The 16,960-nt window shown below is 42.6% G+C and overlaps 2 protein-coding genes across 2 annotated transcripts; both read left to right on the plus strand.

The window, feature by feature from the left end:
* The first annotated feature begins 584 nt into the window (after positions 1 to 584).
* Positions 585 to 1,902, plus strand: LOC121753554 (caffeoyl-CoA O-methyltransferase-like). Its single transcript, XM_042148762.1, has 5 exons — positions 585 to 760; positions 848 to 927; positions 1,019 to 1,163; positions 1,237 to 1,368; positions 1,448 to 1,902. Exons 1-5 carry the CDS (start codon positions 668 to 670, stop codon positions 1,739 to 1,741), a joined length of 744 nt encoding a protein of 247 aa, XP_042004696.1. The 5' UTR covers positions 585 to 667; the 3' UTR covers positions 1,742 to 1,902.
* Positions 1,903 to 6,013: 4,111 nt separating this feature from the next.
* LOC121753825 (40S ribosomal protein S16) lies at positions 6,014 to 6,686 on the plus strand. The gene has a single exon (XM_042149085.1). The coding sequence runs from the start codon at positions 6,104 to 6,106 to the stop codon at positions 6,542 to 6,544; it is 441 nt and encodes a 146-aa protein (XP_042005019.1). The 5' UTR covers positions 6,014 to 6,103; the 3' UTR covers positions 6,545 to 6,686.
* The last annotated feature ends 10,274 nt before the right edge of the window (positions 6,687 to 16,960 follow it).

Genomic DNA, 16,960 nt, shown 5'->3' on the forward strand with positions numbered 1-16,960 from the left:
TCTTGCTTTTGAAATTATCCGATTTTTAATGCATTTATATTGTTTTTGTTTTCTATTCGTATCGGTTTCTGTTTTCTAGTCCGTTTGTTTAATGCGTGCTTTATCGCGTATTTGTTATAACTACTTTTGTGCATCATCTTTTCAATCAACCGTTCCAATAAATAGAAAACATCATTTTTCACAAAACTACATCAACTATACTTTGTAATATCACACATAACAAAAAAAAATAAAATTACAATGAATATATAGTTGAACCAAAACTGACTAAATCTCAAGAGCAGTCAAGCTGCATACATTTCAAAGCAACCACCGCACCAAACCACCACCCAAAATTGAAAGACAATTCACAAACTCACGCACAAAATCCCCGCCACTCATCTCGCCACGTGTAGCCCCACCAAATGCACCATAGTAGAAAAGCTGCCGTCAGCATGACGCCATCCCCGATGGACCCCACCCAACAAACCCACTTTTTTTCCATCGCTCACCAACCCCGGCCCGGCCCGGCCCACTCACCCACCTCAAGCAACCCAAACCGGGCCGGATGACTCACTATAAATCATCCTCCATTTCCCTCCTTCAAAATCAGCAACACCTTTTCCATAAAAACAAGAGAGACACAAATTAAAAATTTTCCACAACAATCAAAGAGAAAAGGAGAGAGATGTCTCAAACCGCTGTTGCAACAGAAAACCAAGCCGGCCGGCATCAAGAGGTAGGCCACAAGAGCCTTTTGCAAAGCGACGACCTTTACCAGGTATGCAAATATTCCATCCATTCCAAGTAAGTTAATTTAAATGAGTTATTTTGTTTTATTTGACAAAAAAATGGGTTATATATGCAGTATATTCTTGAAACAAGTGTGTATCCAAGAGAGCCGGAGCCCATGAAAGAGCTAAGAGAAATAACTGCCAATCATCCATGGTATGGTTAGTTAACTACACAAAAGTAGCATTAATCCATTGATGTAATTTAAGATGATAGTAGTAAATAAAAATGTTGTGAATTGAAATAGGAATATAATGACCACATCTGCGGATGAGGGGCAGTTCTTGAACATGCTTTTGAAGCTGATCAATGCCAAAAACACCATGGAGATTGGAGTCTACACCGGCTACTCTCTCCTAGCTACTGCCCTCGCCCTTCCCGACGACGGCAAGGTACTTAAAACCCAACCCCAATAGGTCGAGAGTTTGTGTCCCGTTTATTTATAAGTGAAATTTTGGGGTGCAGATACTGGCAATGGACATCAACAAGGAGAATTACGAATTGGGGCTGCCAGTAATTGAGAAAGCTGGAGTTGCACACAAAATTGAATTCAAAGAAGGCCCTGCTTTGCCTGTTCTTGATCAAATGGTTGCAGATGTAAGAATTCTTGATTTGATTTACGTTGCGTGACAAACCTAACCACAATACCTAATGTAGAGAATATTGAAATGGGCAGGGGAAGTATGATGGCACATATGATTTCATATTTGTGGATGCTGACAAGGACAACTACCTAAACTACCACAAGAGGCTGATTGATTTGGTCAAAGTAGGGGGTGTGATCGGGTACGACAACACCCTGTGGAACGGCTCCGTGGTGGCCCCACCGGATGCGCCGCTGAGGAAGTACGTTAGGTACTATCGCGACTTCGTGCTGGAGCTCAACAAGGCGCTCGCGGCTGATCCCAGGATCGAGATATGCCAGCTGCCTGTCGGCGATGGGATTACCCTGTGCCGCCGCCTCTGCTGATCGCTGCCTGACTGCATTTCTTCTGCTTTTTCACTAAAATTTGTGGATCATGAACAAATCTAATTTTGGTATTATTATATGATGCCCCTCAATATATGTAATGAATGTTGATTAATATTTTTCTAATGCAAGATGGATGCTGCTGCTTATTATCTGTATTATTTCGTTGTTGCGTGTTGATTGATAAATATATACCGACAAAAATATGGTAATATAAAAACATGTGGACGGTTAAAGCTCTTTAAAGACATGCACTTTATATGTGTATTATGCAGTGTAATTATGTAGTCACCAACATGTCATTAGTGTGGTGTGACAACAACAAAAAAAACCCAGTTAACTTAGCATCGTTGATTGTTGAATAAGGTAGTGTTTTTATTTTCTCTAGATACATTAAACTCCTAATTTTTTGAATAATCCTTCCACATCGCCCCTTGTCGTGTTCATCCACAAGAGGAGGGCGCTGCCAGCCGACTAGGAGGAGCTCTAGCATGATTGAAGTTAATAGTACGTTGTGGATACTCTAGTATGCCCAAAGTTAATATTGAATTTGTTGGCAATTGAAACCAAAAGAAATATATTATAATTATCCTATATCGGTGTACAAAGAAAATTGAAATCACTATATAAGTCTCATGAGTTTCTCCTTCTATCACCAATTGGTTTTGAAAAAAGGTGTTGACCCACATCGGTGTACAAAGAAAATTGAAATCACTATATAAGTCTCACGAGCCCCGGTTGACAATTGAAACCCAAAAAAATATATTACATTTCTATCGGTGTACACAAGCTCGATACTTATTCCAACCCAAAAGTGTTGATGAGAGACCGTTTAAGAAAATTAATTGCAATCAAATTTGTGTCCATGTTCTGTCCATAATTAACTATAGTTGACTTGGTTTGGAATTTAGAAATATAATAAGAATGATAGAAAAAGTCAATGAAAGGTGGATTTTAATAAAATTTGAGCGAAATAAGTTAGTGACACAAGTTAGTGAATATGAATTTAGTTCACTATAAGAACGATTTAGTACTTAAATGCATAACTAGAGAATATGAATTTAGTTCACTATAAGAACGATTTAGTTTATTTAGTACTTAAATGCATAACTAGAGAATATGAATTTAGTTCACTATAAGAACGATTTAGTTTACTACACGAAGGAGTGAATCAAAACGCCTTAACCAAATATTTCACTATAATGGTGTTTTGGTTCACTTCTTATTTTCAAACTCATATAATAAACTAGATTGTTTTGATCTAATGAATAAAATTTATTATCAAATTATACACTTAATACTCCCTCCGTCCCACATTTGGAGTGTCATTTAGTTATGGCACGGGTTTTAAGGAATTGGTCGAGTGTGTAATTAATGAAGTGAGATGGTGAAGTGAGTAATAAATGAAGTGAGTTGGTGGAAAGTGAGATGGGTTGACTTTTTAGATTTTAAAAAATGTTTCTTTTTTACTTCTATAAGTTTGGTTGTTTAAATTATTTAAACTTATGGTTTTTAATTTTCCAACTTGTTTACTCTTTTTTCTCTGCCAAAAATTAAGCCATGCCAAAGTTAAAATTTAAAAAAAATGTTTCACACATTGCAAATCTATATTTTTCGGCCATCACATCTCAACAATTTAAAGAGGGAACCAAATTCCATTTTCACTAACTCAAACTCCAAATTAAGGAGGGAAAAATTCATTACAATCCCATGGAGGGAAAAATCCAAAATCAAATTTAAGCTAAACTACACCTATAAATACATTCACTTCACCATTACTCCAAAAACTTGACCTCCACCTACCAACAAACCAACCAAAGGTATTTATAGCTAAATTACCCTTAGAGAATTCTCATCATAGGGCAATGGAGATGGAGCAAGAGATGGAGCAGGAGCAGATTCAGATGGATTTCAATTCCATCTAATTAGCCAACCAGCCAACTCTCCAGACACCAATGTATTGGACCTTGGCTTTTTTAGGGCCATACAATCACTACAAGATGATAAACTAGCCACCAATATAGATGAATTATTGGGTAATGTTTGGAGTTCTTTTGAGGAACTCACACCACAAACTCTGAACAATATTTTCTTAACATTGCAAAGCTGTCTCAGCAAGATCCTAGAAGTGCATGGGGGCAACAACTACAAAATACCCCACTTGAACAAAGAAAGGCTGAGAAGGACAGTGGGGCTTCCTACATCACTTGAAGTTGAAGAGAATCTAGTAAGGGAAAGCTTGGAGTATCTTCTACTCCCTGAGAATGATGTGGGTGCCTCATATGACATAGGGCATCTAATCAATGTTTTAGGTTTCTAGATAGGCCACTTGGATCATGAGGTTTACAGTATAAGCATCAAAATAGGTTGGTGTTTAGGATGTAAACTTGTTTTTTAGGTTATAGCCTTCATTTTGGGTTAGGGTAAGTAGGCTACATTCTGGGTTAAGGTAACTAGGTTGCATTACAGCTCTATAAGCTGCATTTTGTATGAAATCAAGTGTAAGTGATGTTGGTGGCTAAGTTCACAAAATTGCAAATCATAGCCTCTAAACCATAAAAGGGGTGACTAAGTTCAAAAAAAAAACAACCAATATAGAGGAATCAGGATCAGCATGCATAACTCTCAGAAAATCTTCATCACATAGGAGCAAAAACACAACATCAGAGCCAACAAACCATATAAGGCCACGAAATTGCAAATCAGAGCCTCTAAACCATAAAAGGGGTGGCTAAGTTCACAAAAAAACAACCAATACAGAGGAATCATGGATCAGCATGCATAACTCTCAGAAAATCTTCATCACAGAGGAGCAAAAACACAACATCAGAGCCAATAAACCATATAAGGCCACAAAATTGCAAATCAGAGCCTCCAACCCATAAAATGGGTGGATCCAAGCCCCTTGGCCTAGCGGTAAAGGGTGCTGGATACCGCGTCCATCCTGGAGGTCTCGAGTTCGAACCCTGGGTGGCGTAATTTGTCTTTCCCCCTTGTTATAGGAGTTGATTTGTAATTTCCTCCTTCATATATATGATATAAATATATGAAGTTAATTAAAAAAAAAAACCCATAAAATGGGTGGCTAAGTTCACAAAAAAACAACCAATACAGAGGAATCATGGATCAGCATGCATAACTCTCTCAAAAACTTCATCACATAGGAGTAATAACAATGTATCAAGCCAAAAAACCAACCTAAGGCTACAAAATTGCTAATCAGAGCCTCCAAACCCTACAAAGGGGTGGCTAAGTTCACAAAAAACCAACCAATACAGATGAATCATGGAGCAGCATGCATAACTCTCAGAAAAACTTTCATCATAGAGGAGCAAAAAACACAACATCAGAGCCAACAAACCAACCAAAGGCCACATAATTGCAAATCAGAGCTTCCAAACCGTACTAAGGGGTGGCTAAGTTCACTAAAAACCAACCAATACAAGGAATCCAACCAATGCAGTGAATACACAGATTATCACATGTAATTCATCAGAAAAACTTCATCATGGAGTAGCATACAAACCAACACAGTCAAGGCAACAATAACCCTCAATCAATTAACTAGATCAGAGCCTCCAAACCCTACACAGGGGGTGGCTTAGAATTGAAAAAATACTCACAGATTAGAAGAGATCTTTCATGCTAGGCAACAAGATCATCAACATAGCTTTTTCATTCTCGGTGTACACCACCTTTGATTAAGACGGTGGCTGAGGTTCAGAGGCGTCAAAGGGGTGGGACGGTGGCTGAGTTTCAGAGTCATCAAAGGGCGGGGAAGGCGCCTGCGTTTCAGAGTCGTCATAGGGCTCGAACCGTCGTTGGCGTTCAGATCCGTGAAATCCCTCATACGGTGGTTGGGTTTCAGATGCGTCGAAGAACTCAGCCGAAGGAAGAATTTCAGATTCGTAGATTAAGTTTTTGTTTTTTGTTTTGGTTTATTTTTGTGTAGATAATGGCATTTGTGTGTAATTTTATTGAATAATGAGGTAAAATTTTATGTCCAAATATGGAAAATTCTAAATGTGACTCTAAAACTGGGACGAACTTTTATGGCAAAATGTGACTCCAAAACCGAGACGGAGGCAGTATTAGTTATACTTTAATCATCTTTCCATAATCATAAAGTAATTGTGTAATTGTTAAGACACTTTTATCATTTTTAACAAATGATAATAATATTAATATTATTATTAAAAGGAGCCACCCGTATCAGGCCCAAATACCAAAACAGCCCAGCCCAAATATTTAACCTACTTTCCCCAAAATTCTTCTTCGTCTACTTCTCTCTCCTCTCTTTCCGCCATTAGGGTTTTAGCGGCAGCCGAACAGAGTAACAGAAGGAGACAGAGAGAGAGAGTCATGGCTACTCCAACCGCAACCGAGTCCGTGCAGTGCTTCGGCAGGAAGAAGACGGCAGTAGCGGTCACCCACTGCAAGCGCGGCCGCGGTCTGATCAAAATCAACGGCAAGCCGATCGAACTAGTGGAGCCGGAGATCCTCCGATACAAGGCGTTCGAGCCGATCCTCCTCCTAGGCCGCCACCGCTTCGCCGGAGTGGACATGCGCATCCGCGTCAAAGGCGGCGGTCACACCTCGCAGATCTACGCAATCCGGCAGTCCATTGCCAAGGCGCTCGTAGCGTTCTACCAGAAGTACGTGGACGAGCAGTCGAAGAAGGAGATCAAGGATATCCTTGGCAGGTACGACAGGACGCTGCTCGTCGCCGATCCCAGGCGCTGCGAGCCTAAGAAGTTTGGTGGTCGTGGTGCCCGCGCCAGGTTCCAGAAATCGTACCGTTAAAATTTTGGTTGTGATTGTTACCTTTTTTTGAATACCTTCTACAGAATTTTGAGACGTGTTAGTGAATAGTGCTTGCATTTTCGCTATAAATTGGAGAATTATTACATTTCAAATTTTCAATTATATGTTTTGTTTTGCTTTATTGTTATTGTCACCTCAAATATTTATTATGTTGTGTGCCTTTGTTCGACATCTTACTTTTCCCTTTCTTCCATTTGATCATTACCGGGAATTGTTGTTGTTGTATGAGTATTGTAAGTTAGGCAAGTTAGATTGAAATCATTATAATGTTATTGAACTTGAGTTTTCTCTTTGATGAATTTTACTGCATATAACTACTGATTCTTGACCCTTTTCAGTATTGTTGATTTCAGACATTGGGAACTCCTTATTATACATCCGCTTACATGAAACTTGATATAGAGTGTGCTTGACTGAGCTTATACCCTCACAATTCTCTCTCTTTGACTTGTAACCTCAGTTAGCCAAACCCTTGACAATTGAAAAATTTTCTAGGCTGTCTATAAATAAGCAGAGCCGAAAACCCTCTTATATGTTTCCTTAGGTGCTTTTGGTGGTTTATCCATGGATTGGCTCTTAGTATCTGAATTTGCTTTACCAGATTGATTGTTTAACTGTTAATGTGCGCTTAGTGACTATTATTGCTACTACAGCTCATATCATCTTTATATCATGATGAATTTGCAATTTTCTTTAGTGTGAATATAATGAGGGGTGGTATCTGGTCCTTTGCTTCTGGTGCATGCTTTATGGCTTAATCTCAACTTACCTGCCATTTGTCTATATATATAATCTATCTGTTGTGAAGATCTTCATCCCCTCACTCTTACAGTTTCTCTGATATATCTTCACATTGGAGGATTTGAAATTTTCATATTTGTTCCTACTTCACTTCTCCACGGATTTGATTTGAAGGAGAAATTTAAAGTGAGGTTGGAACGAGTGTGTGCGAGGGTTTAGCTATTTCTTTTTAATTTGTTAACTAGGGAAATATTCATACGGTCCAGCATGAGTCGTCGATGAATCATTCCACATAGTACCAACGAAGGCGCAGTTAGTGAACTGCTGTTCGATAAGCGTCTCTTAGTTGTTAAGGCCTAATGCACCTTTGCTGTTAAAGCCTCTCTTCCATCTAATAGGTCAGGACTTGGAGTCATCAGATTAATGAAGAATCATTACTTAATAATGTGTCCTAGTTAAAAATAAATAAATTCGTGTTTACTCTTCTATATAAATACTAATTAGTAATTAATTTAGAGATCGGTTAATTCTAATAATGTGGAGCTAAACAAAAATAATCCATTTGCTTCTGAGGCCAATTCAGTGTCGTGAAATTGTGATTTTATTGTATTTATTCAGTACTATGCATCTAATATGGTGGAGTACTACAAGTCTACAACAGAAAAATATCCTGTATGCTTTTGTGAGGTTTGTCCAACGTCAAGAAATTATTATTTTGATGTACTCCCCCGTCCAAAAAAAATAATTTTATTTGTGGATATCACGAGTTTTAATGAGAAATTGATAAAATAATAAAATTAATAAAATAATAGAGATAGGAGAAAAAATAACAAAGTAAGATAGATATGGCAAAAAATAGGTAAATTATGGGAGAGTGGAGAAAAAATGGATAAAATATGAAAGAATCATCAATTTTTAAAAATGAACTATTTTTTGTGGACACCTGAAATGACAAAATAATATTATTTTTCATGGACGTATCCACGAAATATTTTATTTCACAAATATCAAGAAACTGGTAGTACTAAGTAGAAAAACCCTACTCCATTCATATGTGATTAAGAGCCTCATTTTTCTATTTTGTTTCGTCCGCCAATAAAAGTATTAATTCATTATAAATGGTAGTGAGCAGCTTTCACATTCTATTTACTTTTTCTACTTACATTCTATTATAAAACTATTATTTTTTTCTACTTACATTATATTATAAAACTAATAATAGTATATAAAAGTAAGATCTAGGTTTTATTATTTTTTCTACTTACTTTTCTTTATATTTCATAAAATCTGCATCAGTAAAAAATGAGACATTTATTAAAGGACGGCCGGAGTATTTGCTTGATTGTATTTGTGATTAGGACATAAAGAAGTCGTCCGACAAGGGTGGGTACTGTTGTTAAGGCAATATACATTAGAGTGCATCAAATATTTGGTGGTGGTGGCTATCTAATAAAGTAACTAGCTAGTTGCTGCCCAACCATAACAACATGTGATGTTAATTTATTACCGCATGTTCTTACACACATATATCTTCAAATTTCCACGTGATAATATGGTAACCTAACTATTTGCTGCCGGAGTCGGTCACTCACTATATTTGGATTTTCATTTTCACTTCCAATTAACATGTACCCTTTTTGTGTCCATATTTATCTACAGACACGACATGTAAAAACACGAAGTGTAAATGTATTGCTAAAATTCATTTGGATTGAAAATGGTCAGTGCGTGTGTTGCAAATTAAGAGGCGTACATGGTAAAGAATTTGCTAGCTGTAACTGATGGGGTGCGTACTAAACAAGTCCAACAGCAATGACGGCCCATCAGCCCAAAGCCCAAGGAAGAGTATGAGTTCGGCATTACCAAAGAGTTCGGCATCAGCCTACAGCTCGGTAAAAGCCAACCTATCAAGCTCTGCTCTCAGGTCGGCATCAAGCTCTACTCTCAGATCGGCAACCAAAGCAGGAGTATGAGTTCGGCATTACCAAAGAGTTCGGCCTCAGCCTACAGCTCGGTAAAAGCCATCCAATCAAGCTCTGCTCTCAGGTCGGCATCAAGCTCTACTCTCAGATCGGCAACCAAAGCAGTTCGGTCTCAGTATTCGACCGAACAAGGAGTTAGTGGACCCATACAGGATGTCCAACACACCCACTACCACGTGGTGTCAACTCAGGCCACGATCGTAGGCCATGACCTACGCTACATCCACGATCTTAGGCCATGACCTACACGACATCCACGACTTAGGGTGGTGATGCAAGCCACGATCTTAGTTCAAGATATAAATAGAACTTAGATCAGATAGAAGAGGGTTAAGCTCTCTAGAGATAAAATACCATATAGCAAGTCTGTGTTGTAAGCTGTAATCCCAGATCAAGCAATACAATCTTGCCCTCCCTTCTTCCCGTGGACGTAGATTTACCTCAGTAAATCGAACCACGTAAATTCTTTGTGTCGTAATTTTCATTCTCTACCAGCATTTACTAACATCAGAAATTCGCGGATCCATCACTGGCGCCGTCTGTGGGAAACAGAGAACAAAATTTGTGATAAAGCGAATTTTTGATCCATTTTTTCCACCCAAAAAATGCATACCAGATCGCAGAGTACCCGTATTCCTGCCCGTGAGAACCAGGAGGAAGCCAATCCATCCCATAGGTCTGGAAAACAGCCTAGGGATAAATCCACCACCAGTTCTCATGGCGAAGGAACAGGCCGCTCCAAAAATCGTCCCACTGAGTCTTCCCAGCAGCCTGATTTGAATGAGGCTGTCAAGCTGTTCTTGGCTGAGAAGCAGGATGAGTTCTTAGCCTTCCTGCAAAAGAGCCAAGAGCCGAAGACGAAAACGGAGGATTCTCCTTCCTCATCCAGACATGAAAGTCACTACCGCAGTAGTGCCGTGTCTTCCAGGAAGAAGAATCCTCAACCCCGACATATTCCTGTTCTTCCTCGGTACCGGAATCACAGGAGAACTCAATCTCCTCCATACCGACGAGATATCGGATTCGCCGTGTACGGAGCACTGAAGACTCCGTTCTCGGACGACATCACCCGAACTCCCCTACCCCAGAACTACCGAACTCCGTCGATGACTTACGACGGGCTCGTGGACCCTCACGATTTCTTGGGGCGCTATCAGTATAACATGGCGAACCAGGGTCTCAACGAGGTCCACATGTGCAAGCTGTTTCCCGAGCTGCTCATCGGGAACGCGAGAAGGTGGTTCGATAGCCTCCCCCAGGGCAGCATCAGATCTTACCGAGATCTAATGGATGCCTTCCACAGGAGGTTCTTTCAGAAAGCGGAAGCCCGAATCACTTCGGCTCAGCTGCTTTCCATTCGTCAAGGTCGCGACGAAAAAATCAGCGACTTTATGACAAGATTCCACAAGGAATGCCTGCAAGTAGACGATCTCAACGATCTGCTTGTCATCTCGGCATTCCAAAATGGAATCCTGCCCGGAGCTCTCTACAGGAAGCTCGTTGAGTGCGGTCCGCAGACAGCTCAGGAAATGTGGGACATTGCGGACCAGTACTCCCGGGCCGATGAGGCAGACCGTCGCAAACGGTCGTTAGACAGCTCATCGTCCCGAGGAGACAGGAGGAAGCCCGATCATAGCGATCAGGGACATCCTCGCCGAACTCCTTTTGGCGATCAGGGACATCCTCGCCGAACTCCTTTTGAAAGGATTCAAAGGACTCCGGTGCAAGACAGATTGGGACCCCGTCTCAATCCCGAGAAGCCGCCCGCTCAGTTCGTACCGCTGAACAAGCCGAGAGCGGAAATTTTCGAACTACACTCTGACCTGTTCGAAAAGCCAAAGCGGATGACGAAATCTGCCGCGCGCCGACCCCAGGATAACTACTGCTCCTACCATCAAGACCACGGTCACGATACCGAGGAGTGCAGAAACTTGGCTGCAGGTATCGATGTTCTTGTGAGGGCAGGGACATTGAAAAAATACCAAAACAAGCAGTCAAAGAAGAATAAGAAGCAGAGAGGTGCGAACTGCGCTCCTCAGGATCCGAAAAGGCAGCCGGATCCCGAAGACGATGACGAGCCGCAATATGATGGAGTAATCCTGACTATTGACGCCCTCCCTGCCGGGAAGACCAAGTCGTCCCTGAAGTCAGAGCGCAGAGGCTCCAATCGAGAAGAGCCAACGCATAAAAGGCTGAAGCAGGACGAAGTGATTACGTTCTCGGATGCTGATCCCGTCCCGGCCATCTCTCCTCACCAAGACGCCATTGTCATCCAAGCCGGAGTGGCAAACAAACTGATCCACAGGGTGTTTGTGGATACAGGAGCGTCAGTCAGCATTCTTTTTAAAGAGTGCTTCGACAAACTAGAAGTGGACCCAGCTCGGCTCAGCCCGGCTCCGCTTCCCCTGAAGAGCTTCGCCCAGGAGGACACCCGCCCTGAAGGTATTATCAGCCTTCCGATCACGGTGGGGAAAGCGCCTACTAGCTCCAGTACGATGATTGAGTTTTTCGTGGTGAAAGCTCGGTCCCCGTACAACGTCATCCTGGGAAGAGACTGGCTCAACACAGTTCGGGCCATTTGCTCCACTTATCACCTCACCATCAAGATCCCTACTAAGGGAGGGATTGCGGTCATCCGAGGTGACCAAAAGAGAGCAAAGGAATGTCTGCAAATTGCGCTTAGAAGTGCCGAGCAGTCAGATCGGCACCACCAAGCATAGCAATCACAGCAGCCGGAGTCAGAGGCAATGACCGAAGTCATACCGGAGCCGAATTCGATGACAGTTCAGCTGTACGAAGACGATCCATCCAGAACGGTTAAGATCGGCTTCGCGGGAACGCCTCTACTTCGGGAAAAAACCATCCAGCTCCTCAAGGAGTACAAAGACGTCTTTGCATGGTCTCCGTTGGACATGACCGGAGTGCCCCCCGAGGTAATCACTCATCGTTTAAATATTGATCCTTCGGTCCGGCCGATAAAACAGAAGCAAAGACTCTTTGCGGCAGAACGAAGTCAAGTCATCCATGACGAAGTCCGTCAATTATTGAAGGCGGATGTGTTATTCGAAGTGAAGTATCCTTCGTGGGTGGCCAATCCTGTCATGATCAAGAAAAAGGAAGGAGGATGGCGGATGTGCATAGATTTCACCGATCTAAATAAGCACTGTCCCAAAGATTGCTATCCCCTTCCGAACATAGATAAAAAAGTAGAAGCTCTGATAGGCTTTGAAATTTTTTGTTTTCTTGATCTATACAAAGGATACCATCAGGTTTTAATGGATGAGATTGACGCTTCAAAAACGGCCTTCATTACTGATTTCGGCATTTTCGCTTATAAGAAGATGCCATTCGGTTTAAAGAATGCCGGAGCCACTTATCAAAGGATGGTAGACAAGCTTTTTCGGCACCTGATTGGAAAGGAGGTCGAAGTGTATGTTGACGATATAGTCGTCAAAAGCAAAAGCACTTCGGAGTACGAGCACAACCTCAAGTCCACTCTCAACGTGCTCAAGAAAGCCAACCTCAAACTTAATCCCCAAAAGTGTACCTTTTTGGTAGATTCGGGAAAGTTTCTGGGTTGTTGGGTTTCAAAGGACGGACTCAAGGCAAACCCCTCAAAAGTTCAAGTCGTTCAGAACATGGCAATGCCGAAGTCCATACATGACGTGCAAAGGCTAACCGGATGTCTAGCCGCACTGAATCGATTCCTTTCCCAAGCAGCCGAAAAGCAACTGCCGTTCTTCAAGGTGTTGAAAAAGGCACCAAAGTTCGAGTGGGGAGCCGAGCAGAAAAAGGCCTTTGACGAGCTCAAAAGTTACCTAGCCGAGCTTCCTATTCTCTCTGCTCCAACCGAAGCCGAAGTAATATTCTTATACTTAGCGGCATCGGATCAAACCATCAGCGCGGTGCTTGTACGAGAAGAAGGCCTAAAGCAGCTTCCCATCTATTTTACAAGCCGAGCATTAAGAGGTCCAGAAACCAGGTATCAACCTCTGGAAAAGATTGCTCTGGCATTAGTAAATGCAGCAAGGAGACTGCGGCCATACTTCTATGCTCACAAGGTATGCGTCTTAACTGATCTGCCACTTCGGCAAGTGTTGACCAAACCAGAAGCATCTGGCAGAATCGCCAAGTGGGCTATAGAGTTGGGAGAGCACACAATTGAATATCTACCTCGGAAAGCCATCAAGGGACAAGCCTTGGCAGATTTTCTTGCAGAAGCAAAGTTCGATCAAGCAATTCCTGTTATTGCCGAACAGAAGAATTCTGCCAATGCCGAGCTAGCACAGCCCTTGGAATCCGAAGTAGAGCCGCCGGACTGCTGGAGCGGATTCGTAGATGGAGCTTCAAACAAAATGGGAAGTGGAGCTGGTATTTTACTTGTCGCTCCCGACGGACACGAGGTAACCTACTCACTTCGGTTTCTATTCCCCACTACTAATAATGAAGCCGAGTACGAAGCCCTCCTGGCCGGACTCCAGTTAGCGCAAAGTCTGCTCGTCAAATCTCTCAAAGTCCATTGTGATTCACAAGTCATAGTAAATCACATGTTGGGTACAAGTGAAGCTCGTGACGAGAGAATGAAGAAGTATTTGGACAAAGCGCAAAGCATCAGCCGAAGTTTCTCCTATTTTCGGATAATCCGCATTCCCAGAGCGGAAAATAGCCGAGCAGATGCCTTAAGTAAATTGGCCTCAGATCCGAGCTCAAAGGCGGAAGAATTAATGCATCGAAGCATTGATGAAGCCGAGGTACATTCAGTATCCAGCTCGCCGAACTGGATGACACCGATCTTGCAGTATCTGGATCAAGGACAATTGCCCGAGGATAAGAGAGAAGCTCGGAAGATCACGTGCCGAGCTCTTCGGTACGAACTTCATGAAGGAGTCCTCTTTAGAAAGTCTTACCTCCAGCCGTTATTGCGGTGCGTAGGACCAGAAGAGACGGACTACATCCTCAGAGAAGTTCATGAAGGATCGTGCGGTAGCCACATCGGAGCCAGAGCTTTAGCTAAAAAAGTTCTGAGATGGGGATATTATTGGCCAACCATGGTACAAGAGGCAGTGCAGCTCGTCAAGAAGTGTACGAAGTGCCAAATTCATGCAAATGTCCCAAGGATGCCGCAGACCGATCTATACACTATGCAAAGCCCTTGGCCTTTCATGCAATGGGGCATAGACATAGTGGGACCACTTCCTCAAGCTCCTCGGCAAATGAAATTCCTTATCGTTGCCGTGGACTACTTCACGAAGTGGGTGGAGGCTGAACCATTAGCTACGATAACGAGCTCAAAGGCATTGGACTTCGTCTGGAAGAACATAGTGTGCCGATTTGGCATACCCCACATCCTCATCTCGGATAATGGGACTCAGTTCACCGACAAGACGTTCAAGAATTGGTGCCAAGAGCTGAACATTCAACAGCGGTTCACTTCGGTCTCCCATCCCCAAGCAAACGGACAAACGGAAGTAACGAACCGGATTCTGGTGAAAGGGTTAAAAGCTCGGTTAGAACAAGCCAAAGGACAATGGGTAGAAAATCTCCCTCAAGTCCTATGGTCCTACCGAACTACACCCAAATCCTCCAACGGTGAAACTCCGTATAGTCTGGTGTACGGCACTGAAGCCGTAATTCCGGTGGAGATCGGCGTACCCAGTCCCCGAACTCTAAATTTCTCCTCAGAAATGAATGACGACGGACTGAGAGCAGAACTAGATCTCGCCGAAGAAAGAAGAGAATTGGCGTGCATAAAAGCAGCCAAGTATAAGGAGCAAGTAGCCCGGTATTATAACCAAAGGGTGAAAAAGCTTCAATTTCAAGTGGGAGATCTCGTCTTGAGAAACAACGAAGTAAGCCGAGCAGAAAAGCTGGGCAAACTCGAACCCACATGGGAGGGTCCATATCGGGTGTCAGAAGTCCTCGGCAAAGGGTCTTATAAATTGACTCACATGTCAGGAGAACAAGTACCCCGAACATGGCACGTCTCCAACCTCAAGAAGTTCCACTTGTAAGAGACAAAAGTCCGGTCAGTCCGTCTCGTGTCTAGTTCGGTCATAGGGGTATGTGTTTTTATTTGTTTGTTTTTTACTTGTACCTTTTACTTGTCGTTTTATAAAAGGTTTAAAGTCTTTTTCTTTCGTCTTTTTCATTTTTTCCCTATGTGTTTTGTCTCTATGTGCTTGTCGTCTCTTACAAATGGTACCAAGGTATATCGTTCTTTAAAGACTGATCCCCTTTTTAGATCGATTATTAAAGACTATTGTGAGTCCAAGCTTCTAAGGAGGATATAAGACCACAAGTCAGCTTAACAAGCAGTCCGTCTGAAACGAACTGCAATAAGCCAACGATTGTGAGTCCAAGCTTCCAAGGAGGATACAAGACCGCAATTCAGCTTAACAAGCACTTCGTCTGAAACGAACTGCAATAAGGGAAAGTCCGATCCACGCGATAAACCTCGCCGAATTAGGACGACCAAGTTCGGTCAAAGAAGTTTACCTCATAAGACCGGGGACGACCATGTCTGGTCAAAGAGGTTTACTGCATAAGACCACTTCGGTTAACTGGGAAAGTCCGATCCACGCGATAAAACTCGCCGAATTAGGACAAGGGAAAGTTCGATCCCGGCGACAAAAATCGCCAAATTAGAACACAAACCAAGTCGGGTCAAAGATGTTTATTTCATCAGACCAAAGACGAGTCCGGTCAAAGATGTTTATTTCATCAGACCAAAGACGAGTCCGGTCAAAGATGTTTATTTCATCAGACCAAAGACGAGTCCGGTCAAAGATGTTTATTTCATCAGACCAAAGACGAGTCCGGTCAAAGATGTTTATTTCATCAGACCAAGGACCAAGTCCGGTCAAAGAAGTTTACTTCATAAGACCAAGGCCCAAGTCCGGTCAAAGAAGTTTACTTCATAAGACCGAGGACGAGTACGATGAAATTTTTTCGCTAAGCTGTAAATACAGTGTTAGAAGCGAAAACAAAATTTCATTTTTCAAATCTTGTTCGGCATACAACTTAGCTACCCTACAAAATGGCGTTACGCTATTACAAAGGACTATTCTACTGTCCAGGGTTGCTGAAGTTAAGCCACCTATCTGCAAAATCCTCTGGAAGCCGAGTTCGGTTGTTCCGAGCAGATGAAGAATAAGCAGGTCGACGAGATGCTATCCTCGACCCAACGCCTCTTCCCCGAGCCCGAGAAGTCCTAACACCTCGGCGATGAAGAGTCTCTGCAATAATCATCTGCTGATCTTGCTCGCTCATAGTCACAACTCCTCGGCGAATTTCAGTCCGTCCCTGTCTTGACGATTCCGGTTGCTCCTGAGCCCGTTCTCGTCTTGACGTTTCCGGCTGTTCCGGAGTTCGTTGTTGACTGGAAGTAGGATTTTGAACAAGGGAACCAGAGGCTTGATCTGGAGTGCGAGCATCTGTTGGCACGATATGCCGAAGGAATCTTTCTATGGAGGGGCGCCGAGAAAGAACAATGTCGTACCGAGAAGCCCAGCGCCGTAATGATTTCACAACTTGTTGGCAAGCCGAGCTCTCCAGCGCATTGTTCCTCCGGAGTACATGATATTCCTCCCACAGTTCGTCAACTCGACTCTGAACATCTGATATGGTCAATCCCCCGCGCACACGGATGTAATCCTCGTACGCAGTCCTCTCA

Source organism: Salvia splendens, chromosome 11 (assembly GCF_004379255.2).
Source record: "Salvia splendens isolate huo1 chromosome 11, SspV2, whole genome shotgun sequence".
Lineage (NCBI taxonomy): Eukaryota > Viridiplantae > Streptophyta > Magnoliopsida > Lamiales > Lamiaceae > Salvia > Salvia splendens.